Source organism: Corythoichthys intestinalis, chromosome 7, assembly GCF_030265065.1.
Source record: "Corythoichthys intestinalis isolate RoL2023-P3 chromosome 7, ASM3026506v1, whole genome shotgun sequence".
NCBI lineage: Eukaryota > Metazoa > Chordata > Actinopteri > Syngnathiformes > Syngnathidae > Corythoichthys > Corythoichthys intestinalis.
In genome coordinates, this window is record NC_080401.1 from 5,402,645 (window position 1) to 5,429,627 (window position 26,983).

The 26,983-nt window shown below is 38.5% G+C and overlaps 1 protein-coding gene across 1 annotated transcript in view; it reads left to right on the top strand.

The window, feature by feature from the left end:
• The window catches only part of gmds (GDP-mannose 4,6-dehydratase), a 266,812-nt gene that overhangs the window by 42,253 nt on the left and 197,576 nt on the right, over positions 1-26,983 (top strand). The window contains exons 3-4 of the mRNA XM_057840440.1: positions 881-968; positions 2,873-2,982. Of these exons, the coding sequence (XP_057696423.1) occupies positions 881-968; positions 2,873-2,982 (198 nt within the window). The remainder of the gene's footprint in view (positions 1-880; positions 969-2,872; positions 2,983-26,983) is intronic.

Here is a 26,983-nt window from a genome sequence, read left to right on the forward strand (position 1 = left end):
GCTGGAAGACTACCATCTACTCAGTGGAGGTCGGACGCCGAGGCTTCATGGGGTTGTCAACAACACGTCTCCTGAAGGATGTAGGCGTCAGAGGCAGAAGAGGCTAAAAAATTGAGCTTTTGGCTCAGGCAAAGGAGAAAGACAAAACCTTGGGGAAGAACACCTAACCCACTAGACAACAGCTGCAGGGAATAACACCCATCAGCTGTAGGGGGTGACAGGGAGATGTCCCTGTCACTGCTCCGCCACCACGAGACATACCAGAATTAAAGGAGCGAAACGCTGGTGAATAGTGGTTTTTGGCTGATAACCATGCAGCTGACCAATAGGCACCGGAGGAGGTGCGACAGGCAGCAATGTCTAGCAGGAACTACCATCTTCTTCTATAATCCTTGAGGCTTTCCACATTGATTCCTAAACATCTAAAGGGTTTATTACATAAAATAAATAAATAAATCACACAGTGAAAGTGAATACTTTACTGTATTCCAAGTCACTTTATTTAAATGTGCAACTGTCACTTAAGGTATGAAGTTGCAGTTGTACATTAAATCAATAGACATTCCTCTCTCTTTGGATTGTTTCTGGAAGCAAAAATAAGGCAAGAGTCTGTCGATGGACAGACATTTTAAACTGTATTATGTTGCAGTTTGGGTGTTTTACTGACCGTAGCTGCGCAATTCAATTTCTCATTAAACGTGAAGACACTTTCATAATAGCCAAATGGTCAAATATTTGACCAAATAAATAAACATGATATGTATTCCTGTTTCAAATCAGCTAGCAGCCTGGGGATATAGCGGGGGACGGTATGTCTTTTGAGCTGGCAAACAAAAAGCATAACAATAACCTCTGTTGACAAAATCTTCTATATCCCCAGGTTCACGGTATTTTGAGACGCTCCAGTTCCTTCAACACTGGACGCATTGAACATCTTTACCAGAACCCACAGACACATACTGAAGGAAGTAAGTGATCTCAAAAAGACAGTTGTCCAGAGAAAGGCTAAAGACATTACATAATGAGTGAGGAACTATGTGGCTCCAACTGTCCACTGTGGAAGTGTACTGTTTACATGTGCGAATGACAGATTGAATGAAAGAGATTGTTCAGCAGTTTAGCCACCGTGAGGATTAATGGTTTTATTTAGACTTCCTAAACATTGTGAGGCACATACTCTGCCCAGGTCTGCTTTACAGGTATCCCTTTAACCTTCCCATCATTATTTTTTTCTGTGTGCAGAAATCAAATCCACTACCATAGTCTTCTTCCCCAAGAAAACCCTAAAACCTGTCTAAATGTATACCGCCAAATTGTGAATAAGTTCTTTGAGCGAGACATTCTTGGTCACTCTGTAAAATACAAAGCCATATGCTTCATGGGGCCAGTTCAAGTGGGGGCCAGGCATAAGGGCATCTCATACCTTGTTTGCAGGCAGAACTAGATTTTGAGCCCAAGATGCCCAAAGTGACGGCTTCATAAGCTGACTGACGCTAACCCACCGGGCCACTCGACATGAATGTTTTGGGGGCATTTACAGGCATTTTTGGAAGAATATAGCGCACTGCGCCTTACTGTCGTAGCCAGTAAAGGTGCAGTATTTTCGGCTTTCGCTATTTTATGCCATTACATGGTGTTTATGTAATGACATTTTACGGTGACGCAGTGACACGGTCCCAACTTTGTTGCCTGCTAATGGAAAACAAAACCGGTTCTCGGCATGCACGTGATTCGGACCAACAAAGCACGACATGAGCACTCTACCGAGCAAGTGCCCCTCATTTTTCTGGTGGAAAAGGGCATATATGGACCCAAAACACACAAGGCTCAATAGTTACTGTACTTAAGAAAGTTTGGCATAATTGGCCCATGAATGTTTAAAGAAAACGAACAGGCACTATTAGTGACATCTGACTGTTATGTCAACATGATCAATGAGTGTTTCCTGCCAACACTGAACCAGATCGACTGCCAGCCATGAACACGACTAAGGAGGGCAACATTGAAATGTCTACGGAATGCACGTTGTGTTGCGACGATTGAGCGACTACTTAAAAAAAAAAAAAAAAGGCCCCAAAAGTGAAAGCGCGTTCCAACTTAGTCCACTCCATGATGCTCTTTGGGGTTCCTGAAAAATAAAAACAAAATAAATAACATACTTAAAGAACCAAACTTTAAGCCCCACCCTCTAAAATAAGTACATCCCTACCATCCTCAGAGCAACTATCGCTTCAGGGTGCCAAATTTAAATAAGCAAGTTGCTCTGCCCCCGTCTTGTAAAATGATATAGGTACAATGTGACATTAAAAACTAGCGATGTAAGTGACCAATTAAATTATGATATGATACAATATCAATTCTTTGGAATATTAGCAACTAACCAGTATTGTTTCCAAAGTCTGCCACGATTCCATTTCGATTTGATTCAAGGGCATCTGATCGATTTAATACTATTTAATGTACACATTTAACATAATGATAATAGGTTTCCCCTAAAGCAATGGAAATACAATTTTGATGTGTTGGACATATTTCAGATATTTGAATAAAACCATTCTTTGAAACAAAATGGCATGTCTAAAAAGTTAACGGTGCTGATAGTTAATTTGCGTTTCAATTGATTTGATTGGATTGTTGCTGAACCGATATATGCGAGGACCCGAAGTTTAACTAGTAAATGGCATCAATTCTTTGGACAGCATTGGTCGACATTTCAAACTCTCCCACATTCCACATTTTTTACATAGGCCTTCAATCTATGCGTTAATTAATGTTTATTATGATTGATTCAATTACTCACATGCCTGGTAAATGATGATGTTGCTTCCTGGATGATTTATTTAGTTTCCATTTGTTTCTTTGTCTTTGTCAGATATGAAGCTGCACTATGGAGATCTCACCGACAGCACATGTCTAGTGAAAATCATTAACCAAGTCAAACCTACCGAGATTTACAACCTGGGTGCTCAGAGTCATGTCAAGGTAGCATGATTTTACCTCTTATTCCCAGTATGTATCTACTTGTAATAATATTTACACATACAGTGCATTTATTATTAATTGCCATGGTTAAAATAGTTTCATCCACCAAGTGAAAAAAAATCCCCTTGAAAAATCTTATTGAGACCCAAGATCTCATTTACAAGGGAGACATGTACAAGCAGTGGTTTATGGTGGGCTTCAGAGTTTTTTTTCTGTTTAACCATCTGCAAGTTTGTGCAAATTACACATGGGGTGAAGTCACAGTATTGGCAACATGGATGTAAAAAAACAAACAAAAAAACCCGGAATCTTCATAGAAAAGTGTGGCATCTTGATCAAGGGTCTGTAATACTACTGTACTACTGTAATACGTTCATACTGCAGGTCTTAATGCACAAATCCAATTTTTTGTCATATCTGTTTTTTTTTTTGGCGTGCCCGTTCAGACTGCCTTTGTCCATTGAGACCGTTCAAGTAACCGCCTTCCTTGAGTCTGAAAAACACGAAAAAATCGGATTTGTGCATTATGACCTGCAGTATGAATGTAGCGTTTAATGTTTGAGTAGAATCATAGAATTCCGTGTCAGGGTGTGTTTGCTGTGTTTTAAGGCAGGTTAATGTGGACCTAAGTGCAATAACAAGGCAGATCAAGAGTGAGGGAATTTTATTCAAATATAGACTAGGTTTTAGCAGCTGTCGGGGGTGATGAGGCAGGCAATGGCCGTGGCAGGTGGCTTCTTCAAAACAGGCTTTGAGTTGCCTGGTATAACAGACTCACTGCTGTTCCAGCGATTGAGTCTGGGGACCGTCCGGCGGATCAAATTTCCAGGGCGGAGCAAGCCACAGTTAACAGACAGCGGAGTGGACCAATCAGCGACGGGCAAACGTGACGTTGTTAAAGCGACAAGTAACTAGCGTGAGCGGAGAATGGAGAAGTTTATTCAACATGGCTAGCGTGAGCCATATTGACTGTTGTCAATGACTTGTGTCAATGTGTTTTTGGTCATTTAAAACTGATTTTACCGCGGATTGGAACATAATCTCGGCTCTCCCGTTTGTCATCTGTGTTGTTGTAGAGACGACTTTCGGCGCGCAAGAGTGACGTTACTCGTTAAGAACACGTCACGCAAATAAACGAAACTGATTGGACGGTTGATTTTGTGCTTGCTCGAGAGGTCGTTAATGGGCTGGGTCCCGGACTATTCTCACAGTGTTTGAAAAATACAGGGAGAATAGTCTGGCCGTGCCAGGCAAGACTTTGAGGACCTGTCTGGTTGGGTGTTCTAATGGCAAGAAACAGAATTGAAAATAAATTTCAGAATCTTCATTTAAAAAAAAAAAAAAAAAAAAAAGGAATCGTGTGTGCGGCTACTGAAGGCTGCCCTGTACTGGCTAACTCGTGACCTGCAGGCAACACAGGCACCAGTAAGTCCATGTGCTGTGCACACATGCCATCTACCGACAAATTCCTAACTTACGGAATGCCCTCTACAGGCTAACCTGTAATTGTACTTCCGCAATTAATTACTCAGCTCTGATACAAAGAAATAAAAAATCATGATCTGAGGATCAATAGTTAGTGTCCCATGTTACATAGTTACCCAGAAGATTGGTTCATGAATGAAGGAAGAGTAAGACTTCAAAGTTAGTGTCCACTAGAACAAGAACAACAACAACCTAAGTGACAACTTGACAGGCCTTCAGTTTGTAAAAAGTGTGATAACTTGATGTAGTATACCTATAAAAAAAGCATAGACTTAAAAAAACTATTGACATGACACTTCGTCATTCTTTGCGTCATGCCTTATCAGAGGGGCCGAGCATCATTTAGTAATAGCCGAAGACAGCACACGCTCATGTCGGATTTAAGCTTGGATTTACTTACGATTGGATTTAACTACGGAAGCTGTACCGCATACAAACAGGAAGGATTGTCTCAGGAGTGATTTGTTTGAGGATTCAAGGTAAACAAATGCTATGTGCACAGTTTCTTTGCTTCTAAACAAGAATCGCGACTGTTTTACGCCCATATCTATGAAGAATTCGGGGATTTAAGCATTTATTCACAAGAATTTTCGCCATAAAAGCTCTGTTTACGCCAGGCGGCCACTAGCCTCATTCGCTAACAGCATATAGTGTATAATGATAATAAAGGGTAATTCTATTCTATAATAAGTTGTGATTGTATATAGAATTTATTAATTATCTATTTACATATTATTTATGATTGATTCAGCATGTTTTCCTCAAGTATTAAGTTTCTGATGGTAAATTGAGTTATTGAAAACTTGCAGTATATTAAAATAAAAATTTGCTATTTTGGTCAAAAACTTATATGTTAAATATTGCTATTGATCCTGAAAGTATAGGCAATTATCTCTGCATTAGGAGATTTTTGTGCATCTAGTGTGAAATCTGAGACTTTTATAGCCATTTTAAATTGTGTTATACTTATATAAAAATAATTAATCGGGATTTTATAAGGGAATGACTTTAAATTTTTTTAAGCCGCTGCTCATGGAGACTCATGTATGGCTAAGGTAGGTGCCTGTTTTGGTTTTAGGTCGGAAGCAGCTCTGGTTTTGTAAATATTTGAATTTGAAGTTAATGAAAATAGGCCCCCTACAAATATGGCCCCATTTCCCGTGTCATGTCAATAGGTTATGAAGTCTATGTAAAAAAGTTTATCATGTATGGTCCAATTTTGTGGCTCACAGCTTTTATATGCAAAATGAGGCCGGCCATTAATAAGAAAATCAAAAAATATTATTTTGGACAGGGCAGCAAGTTTTTTTTTTTGCTCTGTATCATTAAACAATCTCTAAACCTCCTATGTGGAGTGTTGTGATATTGCCCAAGAAAGAAACGGTACATATAAGATCATTGGTGTTGTCTACGACCATGCACCTGTGTCAGAGTGAATCAAAACTACGTTAACATATCTTTGTTAGGGCAGGAATATTAATATAGCCTTCGTTATTGTATTTTGCGGAGTTGCCACTGACCAATCAGTGTTTATGTTCGGAAATATTGGTTTTTATTATGTACATTATATATATCGTATAGTAAAATTAGTCTCATCAAATAATTGTACCCTGTCGGGATAAAATAAACCATCTATAACCATGGATATTTGTTAATTCTGGTATAGCAATAGATGGCAAGAGGCAATTTCTGGAAAGGGCTGAGATGCAGTTTTCATTATTTTGTTAATAAACTAAGGGTTGGATACAGGCTGACAGTGTGTAGTCAGTTCAGTGGGGAAGTTCATCACTATTCCGAAACCTTTCGTTTTAAGGCTGTCTCTAACATCTCAAATATACACACGCTTGCTGTTTAACTTAAAATATTCAGTAAATGGCTTGGATCAATTCTATCGCTCCCACTAGAGTGTGTCATCACAGAGGAAAAGATCAGTCACCCAGACTAAAGTTCTGTTTTCCCAGCAGCATCTTCTCTGCATTACTGGAAATCCCCCTTTGACGCTAGTTCATAATTGAGGCTCATTCAGGGGGCTTGACTTGCTGGTTGAAGGCTAAGGATAGACTTATTGGTCTCCTCATTGGATTTACATTTGTTGGTAGGTCTACACTTCAAAACACTGTAAAGACAGGGAACATAATATAAATTCGTTTTGTTGTTGTTGTTATTGTGTGCATATGTTTAACACTCTGAGTTGATTTAGATCATTAAAACAATTTCATAATGAAAACTTGAGTAGTGAAAAAATATATATTGTTAGTTAAAAAAAAAAAAAAAGTCAAACCCAGGGGTCGACAACCTTTAAGAGACATTTGGACTCAATTACCACGGAAAAGTAACACTTATTTATCATGACATCAACACTCCATATAGGCAAAATGGGCAAGTTGCGACTTATTTACAGTGTCCGAACATTGCCTTTGACGGTTAGCTGGGCTACTACAGTGTGCTGGTTTATCGCATAAGTCAAACCATCCCAAACTTCCTGACCAGTGTTGTTTTTGACAGCCATTTGAATTTTTGGCTTAGTCTTAGCCACTTGGATGAAAATACTTAATTAGTCTCAGTCATATTTCAGTCATTTAAAAATGGATTAGTCTTTGTCTAGTTTTAGTCGACAAATACTATGAATAAGAGCACAGTCACACGAGTGGCACGACCAAACAAAGAGATAATGTAGGTTGACTAGCTACACGTACAATATGCTTGGTTCATACTTCAGATCTTAATTCACAATTCAGATTTTTTGTCATATCTGTTTTTCTAGTGTGCCCGTTCAGACTGCATGCACACTAAATTCACAGTCCGAGACGCACTGAGTAAACTGACCCGCATGCGCAGAAGCATCAAAACAAATAACGACGCACACACATAAGCCTTATATGTGTGCGTCAGTCTTCCCCGACTCGGCCATGTAAGCACTACTGAATTTTTCCTCATTTGGCGCACACATCAGGCTGATCCTATTCTTCATTGTAGTTTTTATGACTGTGGTCAAGCCTGCCTCCCGTGTAATAAAGCAGAGTTCACGCTAGGTGGCAACGCTAATGAACAGCAACCTCGCTGCCGTCTTGAATGCTGCTCTTGCTCTTTGCCGACGTAATTGCTGCATGAATTCCGATTTGGGGGACTTGACGGTTTAGACCGCCGCCACATTCTGGAAAAATGTGGCCCAGATCGGATTTAAGCCACATACGAAAGTGACCCAGATCGGATTTGAAATGGTCCACCTCTATGCGACTTGTCACGTTCTGACGAAAAAATTGGATTCGTGCATTAAGACCTGCAGTATGATCCTACAGTGTATCATAAAAGTGAATACACCCTTTGCATTTCTGAAGATATTTAGGTATATCTTTTCATGGGACAACACTGACAAAATGACACTTTGACACAATGAAAAGCAGTCTGTGTGCAGGTTATATAATAGAGTTAATTTATCTTCACCTCAAAATAACTAAAATATAGCCTTAGTAAATACTTACATCCCTAAATGTCCAAATTGAGTACTGCTTATCATTTTTCCTCCAAAATGTCATGTGACTTGTTACAGGAGTGCTGTCAGCATTGTTGCAGAGATTTGAGAGGTGGGGGGTCAGCCTGTTAGTCCTCAGACCATACACCGCACTTTACATCAACTTAGTAGTGTGCATGGCCGTCACGCCAGGAGGAAGCTTGGTTTGTTTGAAGATGGTACAAAAGAAAGCCCGTCCGTCTCATCAGACCATAGGACATGGTTCCAGTAATCCATGTGCTTTGTTGACATGTCTTCAGCAAACTGTTTGCGGGCTTTCTTGTGTAACTCTATTATATAAGCTGCACAGAGACTACTTTTCATTGTGTCAAAGTGTCATTTTGTCAATGTTGTCCCATGCAAAGATATACTTAAATATCTTCAGAAATGCGAGGAGTGTACTCACTTTTGTGATACACTGTAGCTCAGTGGTCAGCAACCCAAAATGTTGCAAGAGCCATTTTGGACCCAAGAAACCCAAAAACAAATATTGTCTGGAGCCGCAAAAAATTAAAAGCCTTATATAAGCCTTATAATGAAGGCAACGTGTGCTGTATGTATCTGTTAGCTAGTATATTAGCTTATTATCAAAATGACTACCAGTAAGTTGGCTACAAATACATAATGAGCCTTTCATGATTACCGTATTTTCCACATGATAAGGCGCACCACATTTTAAGCCGCACCTTCAATGAATTACCTATTTTAAAAACTTTTTTAATGTATATAAGGCGCACCGCATTATAAGGCGCTCCAAATTGCAGTGAGACTTTTTGCGGCTCAATATTGATTCATTTACCGGATTATAAGGCGCACTGTCAGCTTTTGAGAAAATTTAAGGCTTTTCGGTGCGCCTTATAGTGCGGAAGGTACAGTTTATTTTGCCTGCAGTGCATCCTATAGAGAATGACGCACCACGTGACTACTCTGTTGTACGATGGCGCCTCAAGATTAACTTCATTACAATGTTAATGAATTAGAATCATGTCTGTTCTCCTATAGAAACCATATTAAAACAAAAATATGTTTCCCTCCGCCATCTTTTTTCATTTTCAAACATTTTTGAAAAAGCTCCAAGGAGCCGCATGTGGCTCCAGAGCCGTGTGTTGCTGACCCCCGACCTAGCCTAAGTCATGCATTGTTAACATATGTCAAAAACTATGTCGGATTTTCATCTCGTCAGACAAAAACTGGTAATGTTGTCGTTATCTTAGTCGTCCAAGACACGTTTTTAGCTCGTAGTCATCAACTCATTCTGATGAAAAATATGTTCATCAATGAAATGTTTTCGCTAACATCATCGTAGACGGAAACAACAATGTTCCTGACTATGCGACAACTATTACACCTTAGTTTTGAAATAGAAAAGTACTACACTCTCCTGGGCATCAGCAGGCTGCAGCAGATATTAAATATTTCAAAATATATTTGTTGTGTGCACATTTCACTCTTATATAGTCTTACATTACATTATTGAACAACATAAAGCTGTATAGAAAATTATGGATATTCTAAAAACACACAAGTACAGAAAGGTCTTTGACGTGTGGACTGGTCAGTCAGAGTCCCTTCAATGAAAGGTTAGGTCAAAATACAAAAGAGGTTGACTACAATTTTTGAAAATGAACTTTAGCTTAAGAATAGGCTCTCTTGTGCCAAGACAATCATGTCTGTACCTTCCCCACTGAGAGTCAAGTGATGTATTAAGGTTTTCCTTTATGGGTCAGAATTGTTACGACAGCCATGAGTCTGTTTTTTTAAGCAAATGTGTTTGAGCTATGGAAAGAGATGAACATGAGTTCATGGCTGAATGCGGTCGACAATAAACAGCATAACACATCAAAATCAGATTTTCAAAAAATCTAGTAGTTTTAAAACCCCTTTCATTGGTTTAAACTAGAAAACAAAATAAACTGCTTAGATGCTATTTCGCATATAGATGGCAGCAGTAAGCCATTGTAAGTCACTCCCTTGGGACCTGAGCTCAGCAAATTCACCTCATGCTGTAAATGTTGTTTATGTTACCAAGAACTGGATGTGTCTCAGTTGTAAACAAACTTCAGGCTTATGATAAAAAGCTGAAAATGAAGTAATAAATAAACTAACTTAATCTTTCAGCATGAAAATATCCCAAAGGATGCGTCTAGATCAGTGGTTTTTTACCTTGCTAAAGGTACTGAACCTTGGAATTTAATCATTAAGCCCCCCCGCCCCCATTCAAAACCGATTCCCATTGAAATGTATTCAAATTTCAAATTTTCTACGAATAAATTCGGTATTTTGCAGTTAATTTTCCCTTTGGGTAATGAAATTTAATGTCTACATTCTTTTACTTTTTATTTATTTATTTTACTTTTACTCTGTCCTGTACAGCTGCATAGACACGGAGAATAGGAATCTGAGTGTCCTTATGGTCTGAACAGCTTTAATGTATCACATGGGAGTTTTACATACATCCATTGTGGTTGTTCATCAAATCTACATTCTCATTTCAGGGTTGCATCCTTGCATCACATACTACTTTCAAGGCGTAAAATATGATGCAAATATTTTTCTTATTATCTGTACAGTGCACGCTGCTTCTCTCTGTTATACGTCCTCATACTAAGTTTGAGTTAACCTTCCACTGAGCAAACCACTTTCTCATTCCATTAGATAGAGGGGTAGGAGTTGAAAGAAATGGAATAAAACTTGTAAATTTGAGGCAACCCGGTCCAAAACCTAGTCTAAAACGACACTTGGCCTTTAGTCAGGGTATGAAAATAGGGCCCTGTGTTTTTTAACATTCACCAAACCCTTAGACTTACTCACCGAATCCCTGGGATTCAATCAAACCCAGGTTAAGAACCATAGGTCTAGATCAGGGGTGGGCAAACTATTCCACAAAGGGCCGCAGTGGGTGCGGGTTTTTGTTGCAACCCATTAAGAGGACACATTTTCACCAATCTGCTGTTTTACAAGTGCAATCAGTCGATTGCAGTCAGGTGCTTCTCATTTCTGCTGAAACCTCTTTGGGTATACTATCTGTGCTGGGTCAGTTGGAACAAAGACCAGGACCCACTGCAGCCCTCGAGGACCGGTTTGCCCACCCCTGGTCTAGATCAACAAAAGAATTGCATCACAAGAAGAAGATTCAGGTTTTGGACCGGCCCAGCCAGAGTCCAGACCTCAATCTGATCAAACACCTTTAAAGTCATTTTAAAAGGACGGTGCAAAGGAGATGCTTATGCAATCTGATAGTTTTGTAATGATTTTGCAAAGTTGGACCAATAATTCTACACAAAAAAAGCTGAATGCTCGAGTGAAAGCCTAGTGAAAAACCTTTATACAGCCCGGTGGTTGGGGACCACTGTTATATTGCTTTTACTGCGTAGAACTTGAAAATGCTTAACATACAGTAGAGTATTAAGATATTCATTACTTTGAAAACAGGAATACGCAAGTTTTTATCCTTGTGTTGCAGCAAATCACTTTAAAGATATTGACTGTACGAAAAACTTCAGTAAAGAAACAAGTCAGGTCTTCATCTCGTGGGATGGACATTGTTGTACACCCGCGGTCAAAGGTTTTGAGACACTTTCTCATCCTACTGAATGGGGAAGTGTCTCAAAACCATTGACCACGAGTGTAGATATCCTCAAGCAGCACTACTCAATTTGACAAATGTTGCTGACTCGGCATCCACTGTACACTGGTCATCCTGACGGGGATTCCCAGTCTGTGGTTCCTTCTCAAGGTTTCTTATTTCTCACCAGATGAGGTTTTGCATTTTCTTTGCCCATTTTTTGGGGGTTTAGATCAAAAGATCATATTCGCCAACTAGGGCCTGTGTAGCCGTCAGAGACATTGTTGAGATTTAGAGCAAGATCAATAAATGTGGGGTAGGCTTTCTTCTGTTTCCTCTTAGGTGCTAAATAGTTGTTTTTAAGCTGTATTTGTTGTATGATCGGTTTTATTTGCTATAATGAAGATGTATTAATTTTGAGTACCTCAAAATGTTTCAGATTTAATAAATTTAGAACTTTTAAATCTTAATATTGTCGCACTGAAGAGACTGTTTGTTTATTATGATGTTGGAACATGGCTAGAATGTTGTTAACAAATACAACTACACTTTTGTATTGGTATTGCACAATTAGGAGCTGTAGCCACCAACAAAACTATCAACTTTAATGTGCCTGTGATTACCTGAGCATCTGTCAGGGCTCATTTTGGAACAGTACCAGGCATGTCATTGCGGTATGCTGTTTGCTTACAAGTGTAACTGTTGTTTGAGATTGTCACAGATGCAATAGAAGCTGTCTTTGTGTGCGCTTGTTGATACCTGCTGTCAGAGTGAGAGATAAAATCCATGATGTGCAGGTATTAGCAGAATTCCAAAACTGTGATCAAAATGTGTATCCAATGTAAATTGGAGAATAACGTCTTCGCTTGTTCAGTCTTGTTGTCGGTTTTATCTACTGTAAAGTGTTTGCCTTGTACAGTCAAATGCTTCGGTAAACTAAATATTCAGTTTACAAAATGTTTTTCGACGCCCTTTTCGCTTCATATTACGAAAAAATGTTTAAAACATGAAACATAAAACGTACTGTAAAAGATGCATGAAGCCTACTCGCAGAAAATTTTCAAAGTTGCACCATAAATGCGCCTGTACTGTTCTCGGTAAGATGCCGGTGTTCAGTCTAAGCTGCTCTACCTCTAGCGCTCTGAAAATAGAGCAAGCCTCTATTGTGCCCTGCCTCTCGGCGCAAATTCACTCAAACTTGCCGTTCGTCCAAGACGGCCGTCCACCACTCACTTTTGCCGAAAAGTTTGATCCAAAATACTGTAATGCCCCGGTTAGGGGGGAAGAAGGTTTTGGCTCACCCACTTTACAGTGGCAACAATAATAAAGAAAAACAATAACAAAATAACAGCAGGCTGCCGCGACATGCGACAGCTATTTTTCGCTTTCTCACCGGTTCTCCAATTTTACCTACTCGCTTCCCCCTACGTCACAGCTCCCCAGTGCGATCATCTCATAAGGGGGCCACGCGTAGATATGGGCATAGACTTCATAACTTATTGACATGACATGGGGAAACGGGGCCGATTCGTAGGGGGCCTATTTTCAAAAAATTCAAATTCAAATATTTTCAAAACCAAAGCTGCTACCGACCTTAAACCAAAATAGGCACCTACCTTAGCCATATACAAGTCTCCATGAGCAGCGGCGTAAAAAAATTCAAGTTCACTATAAATCAAAGTTCCCTTATAAAATCCCAATTAATTATTTTTTATATAAGTATAATACAACTTAAAATCGTTATAAAGTCTCAGATTTTACGCTGGATGCACAAAAATCACCAAATACAGAAATAATCACCTATAATTTCAGGATCAATAGCAATATTTAAGATATATACGTTTTTGACCAAAATAGCAACTTAAAATTTTTTTTTTCATTTACTGCAAGTTTTCAACAGCTAATAAATTACTCAATATACTGTAACATCAGAAACTTAATACTTGAGGATAATATGCAGAATCAATTATAAATAATATTTAAATAGATTATTGATTAATTCTATATAAAATCACAACTTATTATGGAATAGAATAGCCCTTTATAATCATTATACACTATATACTGTTAGCGAATGAGGCTAGCGGCCGACTGGCGTAAACAGCAGACCTGTTAAGTTTCACGATTTGGTCGGGAGACTCCCGATTTTGACCCCAATGCTCACGCCTCACGATTAGAAAGCCAAATCTCCCGATTTTCCAAAAATGTCAATTTTTTTTTTTTTTTGCGTTTTTGTTTGTCACCGTTTTGTAACGATAGCATTCGGCCCGATTCGGAAAGTGACCAACAACGAATAGCCTGGCCGTCTCCGACTTCCCCGCCCTCACTCCCCTTCAGAGATGGAAAAGCCCAACCAATTATCTGACAGGGAGGGAAGAGGCGAAGCACCACCGACTTCCCAAGATGCTGGCACTAATAAACCGGCTTTTAAACTGGTTCAAGTCTTTATTTTGGAAGGAAGAGATGGAGCTGACCCTGGTCGGCCTCCAGTATTCGGGAAAAACGACGTTCGTCAACGTAATTGCCGTAAGTCTTACCTGCCAGCGATAGCTAACTAGCCTAATGCTAATAGCATTAGAGCTAATGATGGGAGAACGATGAGGAAGAAGTCGCTGCTTTACTCTGTGTTTTCGTGGATCAAACATCATGGAATATTAAACCACTGCGGTCCTACCCCCACAATATATGAATTTAATTGAGAAAGCATATCGTTACTTACTTGAAGTTTAATCATTTAGATTCGCTATTATGCTAAAGCTAAAGTGTATACTATACACTTTATTACATTATATCATTATTACTGTGCTGAAACAAAAAATATAAAGTTTCAATTCTAGGTTACAATTCAGTTAAAAAACTGCCATGACAAAGATACTTTTAAAAACAAATATGATTAATTTTCTAAATGATGTAATTAATGTTTTTAATCTTGCTGATTTAGTCTGACGAAACCCTAATTGGAGTGATGGTTGATGAGATGAAGAGGCTGCTGAGGAAGCTGATGTCCAAATTTGTGCAAATGGATGTGATCAGGAAAGCTGAGGATATCCTAGATGTTGATAACAGGAACAAGGACAACTGGCATGACACAGGCAACATAGCAGTATCACATGATGCCAGACAATACATGGAGCAAGTTGAAGACTATCTCTGATGCCACCAAAAAGAGGTTCTTTGACAGTGTAGTTAATTTTTACACAAGTGTGCGCGCGTCATCGGGGTTGGCAAACAGAAATCTCCCTATTTGCAATTTCTGCAACTTAACAGGTATGAAACAGAGCTTTTCTGGCGGAAATTGTTGTGAATAAATGCTTAAGTCCCTGAATTCTTCATAGATATAGACGTAAAACAGTCTCAATTCTTGGTTAAAAGCAAAAAAAAAAACGTGCAGTTAGCGTTTATTTTACCTATATTGTCGAAGTACAATGCTACTCTGTTAGTGAATGAGGCTAGCGGCCGCCTGGCGTAAACAGTGTAAATTTCTTGTGAATAAATGCTTCAATAATTGAATTCTTTGTAGATATGGACGTAAAACAGTCTTGATTCTTTGTTAAAAAAGCAAATAACCGGGCAGTTACGCATCTATTTTACGTATATATGTCGAAGAATGACTGTAGCGGTTTCCATTCTCCCATTGATTTTTTTTCACAACGTTTCAAAATGCATGCATGGTGCGAAAAATATAATATTTACCTTGAATCCTCGAACAAATCACTCCTGAGACAATACTTCCTGTTTGTATGCAGTACAGCTTTCGTAGTTCTTCCAAAAATCCAAGCTTAAATCTGGCTTAGGAAGAGCGTGTGGTGTCTTCGGCTGACTATTCCTAAATGAAGATGGAATGAAAATGGATCAGAAATTTCAACTTCGTGTTAAAAATGACTGTGAATACAGTGATTACATAGTAAACACTACAAACTTTCTTTAGAATAAAGGAACATTTATATAAAAAATATCGGCCATGCCTTTTTTCAATATGTATATATATATATATATATTTTTTTAATTAAATCGTTTTCTAATTGTATTTAACGTTACAGACATAATATGTTACACTCATCCCGAGTCTTTAGTTTAGGCTTAAGGTAGGGTTATCAAAAATATCCCGATAACGGCGGCAATTAATTTATGAATAAATGTGTGACGTTAAAATAATTAATGCAATTAATGTATGCGCTGCACGACCCTCTAACTCATTGTCGTGCTCAATCTGCCATTTTACCTATATAGAGAGATAAAAGGCAGCACTATATGAGTAGAGTGAATTTTGGCAGCCTTTGGAGCCTTTCTTCAATTGGCTAAGGCCTTGCAATCCCTCTCCCTATGATTAGAAATATCATGGGAAGCAATGTGGGGAAGCAAGGTGGCAATTGATCTTTGTCTTAACACCTTAAGTTAATTCCCAAAGCAGAGAAGATATATCCATTGGTAGCACGACGTACAGTAATGGTTCCGCTTCCTATCATTGTTCCACTTCCCATCATGCATTGGGGCATGGCCGCAGTATCATTTACTGAAAGCCCAACAATTACACTAGATGGCAATATTTAGTCACAATATACAAAGTCACAAGTCTTTCTATCCGTGGATCCCTCTCACAGAAAGAATGTTAATAATGTAAATGCCATCTTTAGGATTTATTGTCATAATAAACAAATACAGTACCTATGTACTGTATGTTGAATGTATATATTCGTCCAAGTTTTATTAATTTTTTTCTTAATGCATTGCCAAAATGTATATGATCGGGAAAAATTATCGGGAATGATTGGAATTGAATCGGGAGCAAAAAAAAGCAATCGGATCGGGATCGGCAGATACTCAAACTAAAACGATCGGGATCGGATCGGGAGCAAAAAAACATGATCGGAAAAACCCTACTTGACAGTAGCTGAGATCTGTCATGACAGAACATTACTCAAGTTCAACATTCGCTTCGATGATCTGACGCCATTTAGCGTTGTGAATGGGTATAATGTCTAGACCCCGAATATAAAACGACTCCCACTTTTTCAGTCTTATTTCAATGCAAAAAACACTGTCTTATATTCGGGCCAATACGGTAGCTCTTGGAGAGCCCGTTGTTTTTGTTCTTTACTCATAGTGTTAAAAGTTTGAGAGCCACTAGTGTACAGTACATACTGTATGTGTATTTTGAGATTACAGCCTTTATATTGAATTTAAGTCTGTCTCTTCCCCTCTCATCTGGAAGACCTAAAATTCAGCTGATACCCGTCCCCCCCGCCTTGATGCCTTTACAAACAATCATTTTGGAAAGCAACGAAAAAATACTTGGGTCCAGCTTTTCCTCTATGTCATACAGACAGGAAGTCTGAGGATTGTAATATGTAAATGAAGTGTAAGGTAACACTGGAATGGAAGAAATTTCATATGCATGTCTTTGAGTTGGGTCTCTGTGAGCCTGTGTTGATATCCGCTCCCACGCGGTAAACGTGTAAATCGACCTGGGCTGGGCAAATTGTGGTCAGAGTAAAAATGTTTTGCTGCTTTGCTGATTTGGCAGTTTTATATTAGTCAGATTGACAAGTGTGGACAGAATACTCAGGGATATAACAAAGACTCATCCTCTATAACTTTTTATTAATTGACTGTTTAAAATTACTTAACATAAGCCTAACTTTTTAGGCTTCAGTACACTTTGGTCTCTTCAGTCTGCAGGAATAAGACTCTACTTTTGGGTGTATGTGTGTGTGTGCGTGTGCACGTATGTGTAAAACATCCTCTCCAGAAAAAACAGCTGGGTAGTCAGAGGCTGCAGTTGTGGTTAAACCAGGTTGCTGTTGGATCGTGGGATAGTGTGGGTCAACATAAGTTCTTCCTTCATGTTCTCCCCCGAGGTGATCCTAATCTGTCAATCAAATGCTGATTTTGTCATCTATCCTCACTGCAGACTTAAATGTGGGTTAATTTTATTGCAAGTTTTGTGGTAACAAATCTATCCAGGATCCTCTTCAGTGGTCACCCTGCAGTTGTTTAAAGTATCTCCTCGAGGAAATATTGCTCTTTTTCCACAGTTGTGGGAAAGAGGTGGAAGGGGGGAAAAGCTTCTCTGTTTTACAGAGCACATAGAAATGTTTCCCTTTGATTTTAGGGCATTTCCATTCCTAAAAACCATCTGAATGATGCAGATGGTGGCTCATGGACCGGGTGGGCGGGCGGGGGTGGGGGTATGCGTGAGGTTGGTGGTGCGTCCCTCTTGCCATCCCTGAAGGCTGGTTGATGGGTGGGCGGGTGGCCCAGAGGACCACCCTGGATCCCGGGGGGGGGGGGGGGGGGGGCACGATGGCTCCTTTGCTGGGCTGCGGGAGGAGGGATGGGCTGCGCAGAATTTGAGCCACAACCTCCTTCCGTCAGTCAGAGACTTGAAGATGAGTAGTGGCTGGATCTTCCGACATGACAATGATACGAAGCACACAGCCAAGATGACCAAGAAGTGGCTGCGTAAAAAGCATATCAAGGTTCTGGAGTGTCCTAGCCAGTTTCCAGACCTCAATCCAATAGTAAATCTTTGGATGGAGCTGAAACTTGAAAGTCCTCATCTTCTGTATTCAAAATGAACAACTGGGCAAGTTCTCCATCAAACACGCCAGGTTCACTCTCGTCATTGTCAGAATTGCCATGGGGCTCCTCAGAAATTATGCCTCTTTTGTGATAGCTCGAACAGAGCAAGCAGACACGTCAGCCCAAGAATTCATAATCCATTTACAAATTGTGAGGTAACTCGCTGCTGTCCAGTAAAGTTTTGTTCGCTCTCTAAAATCCATCGTTCCTATGTCGCTTGCAACTTCAATTTTGCCTGTGCTTTACGCCAATGTCTTCTTGAAGTGACAAAGCTTGTTTTCCAGCTTCCTCCACTTGTGAATCATGGATATGTTGATGTTGAATTCTGTGACAGGTGCTCGATTTTACCTTTTTCATGAAAAAAAGTTGTTCGCCGAAAAAATATTTTCGTTATTTTTGAAAACACTTATTTATATACAGTATACACACACGCCTATACATAAATATATACACTGTATATACTGTACATGCACTCTGCGGCTTTGTTGATAAATCCTTACTTGTCTGACTTCATGAACACTTTTTCCCCTCCCCATTTTTGATATTGTTATTATTTAGCTGAATAGTGTGGTTTTATAGAAACTATTAATTTTCTGAACCACAAAGCTAGCAAAAGAATTGCTAGGACATAACAAAAGGGTTGGTCACAAATAACATGTGTAACCTGTAATAGCGCTATTTTCTCAGTCATATTCTCCAAGAAAGTAAACATGACCCATAGACTTCACTATCAGTTGACAGGACACGGGGCTTGGGGCCAATTCGTAGGGGGCCTATTTTCAAAAACTTTAAATTCAAATATTGGCAAAACTAAAGCCGCGACTAAAACCAAAACACACACCTCCATTAGCCATATATGATTCTCCATGAGCAGTGACATCAACAAATTCAAAGTTTTCTCTAATTCAATGCAGCTTAATTATTTATACAAAACTCAAAATGGCTCTAAAATTCTCAAATTTTATGCTAGATGCACAAAAATCACCAAATGCAGAGATAATCCACTATTTGTTCAGGATCAATAGCAATATTTAACATATTATATAAGTTTTTGCCCAAAACACCAACTTAATTTTTTCTTAATTTAGTGCAAGTTCTCAACAGCTAATAAATCGCTCAATTTTAACATCTGAAGCTTAATACTTGAGGAAAGCATGCAGAATCATCTTAATTTTACTCAACAAAAGCAAAATTTGCATTTTTCTATATACAATCACAACATATTTAGGTTGAATTTCACTATTGTGTACAGATACAAAATCCAACATGGCAGCTATCACAAAACAAAGAGCTATTTAAGTTGAAAATTCTTGTAAATTTCTATAGATATGAACATAAATCGGTCAAGATTCTTGGTTAAAAGCAAAAAACTGGCATTTATCGTTCAGTTCACGTAAATATTTTAAGCAGAAGTTACAGTATTGTGTAATCCAACATGGCGGCCGTCACGAAACAAAGCTTTTTAAGTTGAAAATTCTTGTAAATAAATGCTTAAATCGGGGAATTTCTATAGATATTGACGTAAAACAGTCTAGATTCTTGGTTTAAAGCAAAAAACAGGCATTTATCGTTCATTTTACGTTAATATTTTAAACAAAAGTTACGGTATTGTGTAATCCAACATGGCGGCCGTTACGAAACAAAGAGTATTGTGTAATCCAACATGGCGGCTATCACGAAACAAATAGCTTTTTAAGTTGAAAATTCTGGTAAATAAATTCTTAAATTGCTGAATTTCTGTAGAAATGAATGTAAACCAGTCTAGATTCTTGGTTAAAAGCAAAAAATGGGCAGTTATCGTTCATTTTACGTAAATATTTCAAGCAAAAGTTACAGTATTGTGTTATCCAACATGGCGGCCGTCACGAAACAAAGTGCTTTTTAAGTTTAAAATTCTTGTAAATAAATGCTTAAATTGGGGAATTTCTATAGATATGGATATAAAACAGTCTAGATTCTTGGTTATAAGCAAAAAAAAAAAAAAAAAAAAAAAAAAAGCGGGCAGTTATCATTCAGTTTATGTGAATATTTCAAGCCAAAGTTACACAAATTTTATCCATTAATTTTTTTTTTTTCACGTTTCAAAGTGCACACATGGTGCTGTTTAATATAATAATTACCTTGAATCCTCGACCAAATCACTCTTGAGACACTCCTGCTTGCTTGTATGCAGTAAAACTTTTGTCCTATTTCCACCTAATTCCGGTGTTAGAATGCAGTGTGTGAGTTCATCACAGTGAAAGCCATCTCAACGTTCTGCCTGGGTCGGCCCCCAACAGGAAGGCGTGGCGCAATGTCTGTGGGAGCTGTCTTGTCAACTGATGGTGGAGTCTATGCATGAACGCATTTCTGGACACCTTGAGTTACAGTTTCGTTTGGGGATGCATTTGCTTTTGTATCCCTTTTTGTCTGTACCATCTGTATCATTATCTGTACCGTTTATCCTCCTCACGAGGAGTGTGGGTTGCTGGACCTTATCCTAGCTTAGGCCTGTCGCGATAACAAATTTTAGTGTGCGATAATTTATTTAATAAATTATTGCGATATGCGATATTATTGCAGCCCCCCCCCCCCCCCCCCGATTAAAAAAATAAAAATTACAATAACACTGTGAGAATATAGTATATATTAATAGATCACGTACACCCATTTAAATGCAATAAATGTTTACTCTTAAATTCAAAAATACTTTTTTGGAAAAGACAGCAATATTAATACTGCACAGAAACACAGAAGAAATAAAATGTGTTTTTTAAGAAAAATAAAATTCCATTTAATAATTTAAGCATCTAGGCAAATGAAAACGTTTCCCCTCATAGCTTCTGCTATGGCGTTTCATGTGTAATACAGTGGTAACTCTACATACGGAGTTAATTCGTTCCGGGAGCTTGTTTGTAAGTCGAAATGGTCGTATGTCAAGCAGGATTTCCCCATAAGAATACATTATAATTCCAATAATTTGTTCCACAGCCCAAAAACCCACACTACATCCTAAATAAATACTGCTGATACAATTGCAAATAGCAATTACAAAGAGCAAAACAAATAAAATATGAATTAAAATCAGAATAACAATAATATAATAATAGCAATAATAACAATAATACAGTACAGTACCTGTAATTATGTAACGAATCGGCTTCTAATGTGGCGGACTTTTTTTTAGTGTACCTGAACGCTCCGCGCAATGTGGCGGACTTTTTTTAGTGTACCGAACGCACCGCGGGGCTGACGGTGAGCAGGAGAGCGCTATTTTACTTTCTGTTTCGATCCTGGCGTCAACAGCAGTGAACACTCGGCGAGATGATGGAATAAATGATTTGAAACCTGACGAAGCTGGTGATTTCTTAGGCGATGTTACCACAATAAGAACTGTCACCTTAACTTATAAAGACTGTCGAACCTGTTCAACACCCTGCCGAGATCGGCATTCTATGACCCAGTTCATGGATGCACACTTATATTTTGCTATCATTAATGTCTTCATTTCAATGGTAAGCGTCACCTTTTTTTTTTTTTTCTCCACCTGCACTAAACTTAAACTGCACTAAACTAAAAGCAGAACTAAAATGCATTTTGCGTAGTTGGTAACAAGGAAGCCGAACTTTTAACTGCACGTCAGCCGCACACGCACACGCAGGTGCACGCGAGGCGATAAATCGCAGCGGGAAAATTATCGCCTTCATTTTCATTTACCGTGCGATAAATGGAATTATTGCATATTGCGACAGGCTTATCCTAGCTCACTATGGGCAAGAGGCAGGGTCGACCCAAATTGTTGCCACCATTCACACCAACGCACAATTTCCTTAGCCCGCAATTTTGGGGGTGGTGGGAGGAAACTAGAATACCCGTAGAAAACCATGCCAATCTGTGGATAACATGCAAACTCCAGAAAAGAAGGCTCGGGCCTGAATTCAAATCCTTCTTCTCAGAAATCTGAGGCAGACATCTTAACCATTCATCCGCTGTTCCACCTGCGTTGCAAACTAATGCGAAAAAAAACAAAACAAAAAAAAAAACAGAAAAAAACAACCCAAACCAGCATAAGTGAGAGAATGGTGCTCGAAGCTAGACAGGGACTTTCCACACTTGACAGCATGCATCATGAATTTGACAGGCAGTCTCCAACTCGGCCTGCCTGTACTGATTTATGCTATGCATGCGTTTTACTACATGCTACCCACTGTTTCATGTCTTCTTTTATCTCAGTCATACCCAATTTATCTATTTGACTCGTATTTCTTCATAGCCAGTGTTGTTTTCATTGACAAACATTTTTTCATGACAGTGACGTGATCGTGATGAGCTAAAAATATGTCTCGGGAGACTAAAACATAACGAGACAAATGCCAGTTTTCGTCTGACGGGACGAGAACAAGATGAAAATGCGCTATAGTTTCTGTCATAGGTTCACATTGTGTGACATTTTCTTATCGTACGTGTAGTTATCCTGCATCGTAGCAGTGTTTGGTCATGTCACTCATGTGATGTGCTGCATAGCCCCACCTCCCCTACACACATTTACTCAACGTTGTCCTATCCAGGCTCCAGACATGCTTGTTTTGAAAACACTTGGCAAGATTTATTTTCTAATCTTCGCTAGAGAGAATATGCCATGTTGCATTAGCCTTTAAAAGCCTGTGCCGAGTGATCATTACACTCTAAATCTAACTTGTAGTGCTAGCGTAGCGTTCACGTTAGCATTAGTATTTAGCATGGCGAACATAGTCTTCAACTCTTGGACAATTGTATTTTTTTTAAACATACAATTCGTGGTGTCCTGGTTGGTTTAATTGAAAATAATGAACAGTTTTCCTATTGACTGTGTATTATCATCACAAAGATGATGATGTCTTTGTAGACTCTACAATTATGTACTTGTCTGTCGATGTTCGTTCGAAATTGTTGGAAACCTTTATTCATTTATTTTTGGACTAAAACTTTTTGAATTTTACATGTGAAAGCACTTTGAGTAATTGTCGACTAAAACTAGACGAAATTTGTCTCGGTTTACATTGACCAAAACTAGACGAAGACGAACACATTTTGAAATGACTAAAGTATGACGAAGACTAATAAGTATTTTCGTCCAAAAGACAAAGACGAAAATGAAAAGGACTGCCAAAAACAACACTCAGTGACATAACTGCAGTAGCCTTGAACTGGAGAGGTCCAGATCTAAACGTGCAGTCGTAAATTGAGCTCAACGACATCATTTTCCTAGGATTGAAATTGGGTAAAAAAGATTGTCTCTCCCTGAACAGTCTGACTACAGTTTGGCAGATAGCAAGCAGGTGTTCAAAAGTCCAGTGTGGATGGCTTTTATGCTATTTATTACACTTCGGTTGGGGTTAAGTGTAAAACTAAACATACATCAATAAAGTAAATATTGTGCATTAGAATGTAAAGACACTTAACTTTCTTTTGTTCTGCAAATCTCCTTATCTTAATTAGAGGTTTCTGTATTTTTTTTTTACCTTTAACTGACATGCGTTAAGTCATAGTTCAACACAATCTTCTAAGAATTTTTGATTCTGTCTGTAGATAACTTGTGTGGCTCTTGGAAAGAATGAAAATGTGTTCTTCTGTTTTTCAGTGTTTGTGGGCATGGTTGCATATACCACTTATGATCTTTGAGTATCACTGTTCTAGCAAGAATGAACTGGAGATTCACTGTCATCAATGCCTCCTACCCCCATGTAGACAATTAGTTGTTTCTGTATTCAGCAACAGTAGCTTGGGCTACAGCACACAGTTTCTAAAAACAGTTATTCAAATGGAGTCTTTACAATGAATTAATTTTGGAATCTTACCTAAGACTTCTGAAATAGTAGGTCGCGACCACTCTGGGGGTCACAGTGTGATGCCAGAAGAGTCCTGTTTACCCTAGGATACATGTTATTTTTGTTGACCACATTAGATCTAAATGTACAGGTAATTGTACATCCGCTTCAGAAGGTAGCAGTGCCACTCTTATTGACTCTATGGTATGATTTCCCACCAAGTAAACGATATAAAGAGAGTAAAAACGACCTCAATTGACAATATTTTGAAAAAAAAAACAAAAAAAGAAAAGAACAGATGGGTGGCAAGTAGGCATGCGTCGGTATGATATTCTGACGGTATGATAACCTTAAACAAAAATATCACGGTATTACAGTATTGCAATTACAGCGCTAAAATGTGTTACTTTGAGATATCTGGGTTTTAGAAAAAACAAACCTTTTTATTCCATTCAACAGGATTTTTATTTTTCAAAACATATTAGCAAATTGGAAAATCGGCAATATGTTAGGGTAAAATAAATAAATAAACAAAATATTCTAAATAAAGCGGCATGGAAAATGAATGAATGAATGAAAAAAAATTTAAATAAATGCAAGTGAGCCTAAACCCACAGCCACAATATTGCATTATTGCACATTATTACCATTGGACAAAAATAATTGAATTATTTTCCATAAAATGCACATGTAACCCGTATCATGTTTACATAATACACTCTCTTTGTCAACTCAGACAGTTGCCAGTCAAAAAAAAAACCCACAGATTTTTACTACCACTAGACACACTAAACACGCTGAAGTTAACTCTTGTAGCTGGTGGGAAAGGTTCATGATGGTGTTTACTAACCTTTAATTTTGTACAAATACGAAATCATATTGGAGGTATTGCCTCCTCGGCAGCCACCCTTCGCAAACATGTTTCACATGTCGGTTGGCCCTCCTTCTCTAAGCCGCAGCCGTCTTTAACTTTTCTGTAGCCGAAGTATTCCCATTCCAGTGATTTCGTTTTTATTCGATAGGGGAGAAAGTTCAGGAGTTTCACACCCTCCAGCCTTCGTGTAGCACAGCTGACTCACTGACACAAAGCAACAACCAGTGGGGGAGGGTTGAGCCTTGCAGCTGGAAGTGAGGGATTTCTCCATGCATTTTTGGGACATAAAAAAATAGCTAAAACCTTAGGGACGGTATGACGGAAAACTTTTGCGGTTTAAAACCATGACATTTTCATACCACGGTATACCTTGAAATGGTTAAAGGGTTTCTCACTTCTTTGCTCGCAGCTGCCACCTCTGGCCTGAAGCGTAATTGCATCCTGTGCATGGTGCACATGCTTGTAAAGCACAAACATAAAGCAATGTGTGTTTGGTCCATCAAATCAGCACCAGAAATCACCAAAGAACAGGTAGTAGTTTATCACTAGTAGATGTCCAATCCATTTGAAATGGGAGGTTGGCAGCGAATGAACGTTCAATCATTCGCTGCCATTCCTCCCACTTCAAAAGGATTGAACGTCTATGGCCGTCATTGGCAGCCAATGCCAGGCAATGAAGTAATTTTGAGCCATTTAAGGTCATTTACCCGTTGATTTTCAGTTACTTCCTGTTGGTTTTGGGGTATTTCATGGGTCCCTTCCTTTTTATTGTGAGTTACAGAAGAGGTAGTGACCTGGGAATTACCCGAATAAATAGGCAGTGACTCAAACTCAACAGGAAATGACCTGTAAATGAACAGCAAGGGACCTGTAAATGCCCCGAAAATCGGACAGAATGAATGCTCTGGTTTCGAATTAGTGCTTCAATGATTAATGGATTAACTCGAATATTCGATTACAAAAAAAAGATTCAAATTAAATTTTGCTGCTTCGAATATTCGTTTAACTTAAGTGGCGTTGTAATGGTTTATTTTGAAAGTGTTTGCATTTATTTGTATTGATTTGGGTGGATACACGGCCCTCTAGTCTACTTCATTTCACATAGCTGAATCCATCTGCTCCCTGTTAAGTTTTTGTTTAAGCTAAGGATTTTTTTTAATGCATTTGTAATTAAGTTTAAAGGTATATTTAGCCATTTTTGTGGGAATATGTGTCTGAGCCATTTGTTAAAAGCATTGTAAAAAAGCGTTAGCATTTTATAGCATTTAAGCTAGCGAACTTTTGCTATGTAAGTTAGCCAATTGTTCTTTTGTTGTACATTGGTACTTATTGATACTTTTTTTTTTTTATATATACCGTGTGAGGCTCAGCTCAGGTATTTTATTTTTTTATGTTCCTTATCCGATTACTTGATTATATGAACTAAATAGTTCATCGATTAAATGACTACTAAAATAATTGATAGCTGCAGCCCTATTTTGAATGAATAAACGTTCCCAGTCTAAATGAATTTGGCGTCGAGCACCGTCAATGGCAGACTTTGAGTTACCTGAGACACTATTATGGTGGAAGATTATGGTAGCAACTTGTTGGTCCCTTTTTTTTTTTTTTTAAAACATTGCCACCTTTTTAACTCTCTCACTCCCAGCCATTTTCACCAGAGCAAGTCCCTTCGCTCCCGGCCGTTTTATCTGGATTTTGACTGATTTTGCAAGGCCAACAGAAAATTATGTTCTATTGCTATATAAACTTGGAACCCACCAAAAGAAAGATTAGGCTCTCTTCCTTCAGCAGAAAAAAAAAGTAAGTTCGTATCTTTTTCCATTCTTTAGAAATCAGCATTAGAAAATAGCTTAGTTTGAGCAATTTTCCAATTTCTGATGAAAAAACGGAGAAAATGAGCTTTTTGTAAACGAATACATTTCAAACATAACTTTGACTTTAGCAAAGCTATTTTTTGCATTAGTTACATTCCAAACATCTGAATAATGTTTTCCTTTTACAAAATACCATGAACAACCAGACAAATAAAGCTTTAGATAGCAAAGTAACAATTTATTCACACACGACTACTGAGAGATGACGGTTTGTCGCCGAGATGACGCCGTTGTCGCCACGTCAGCTGTGTAAACTTTTCCCTCATCGTTGTCTGTCTCACAAAGATGGACTATTTTTGCATTTCTGCGGGGTCTGCTTGG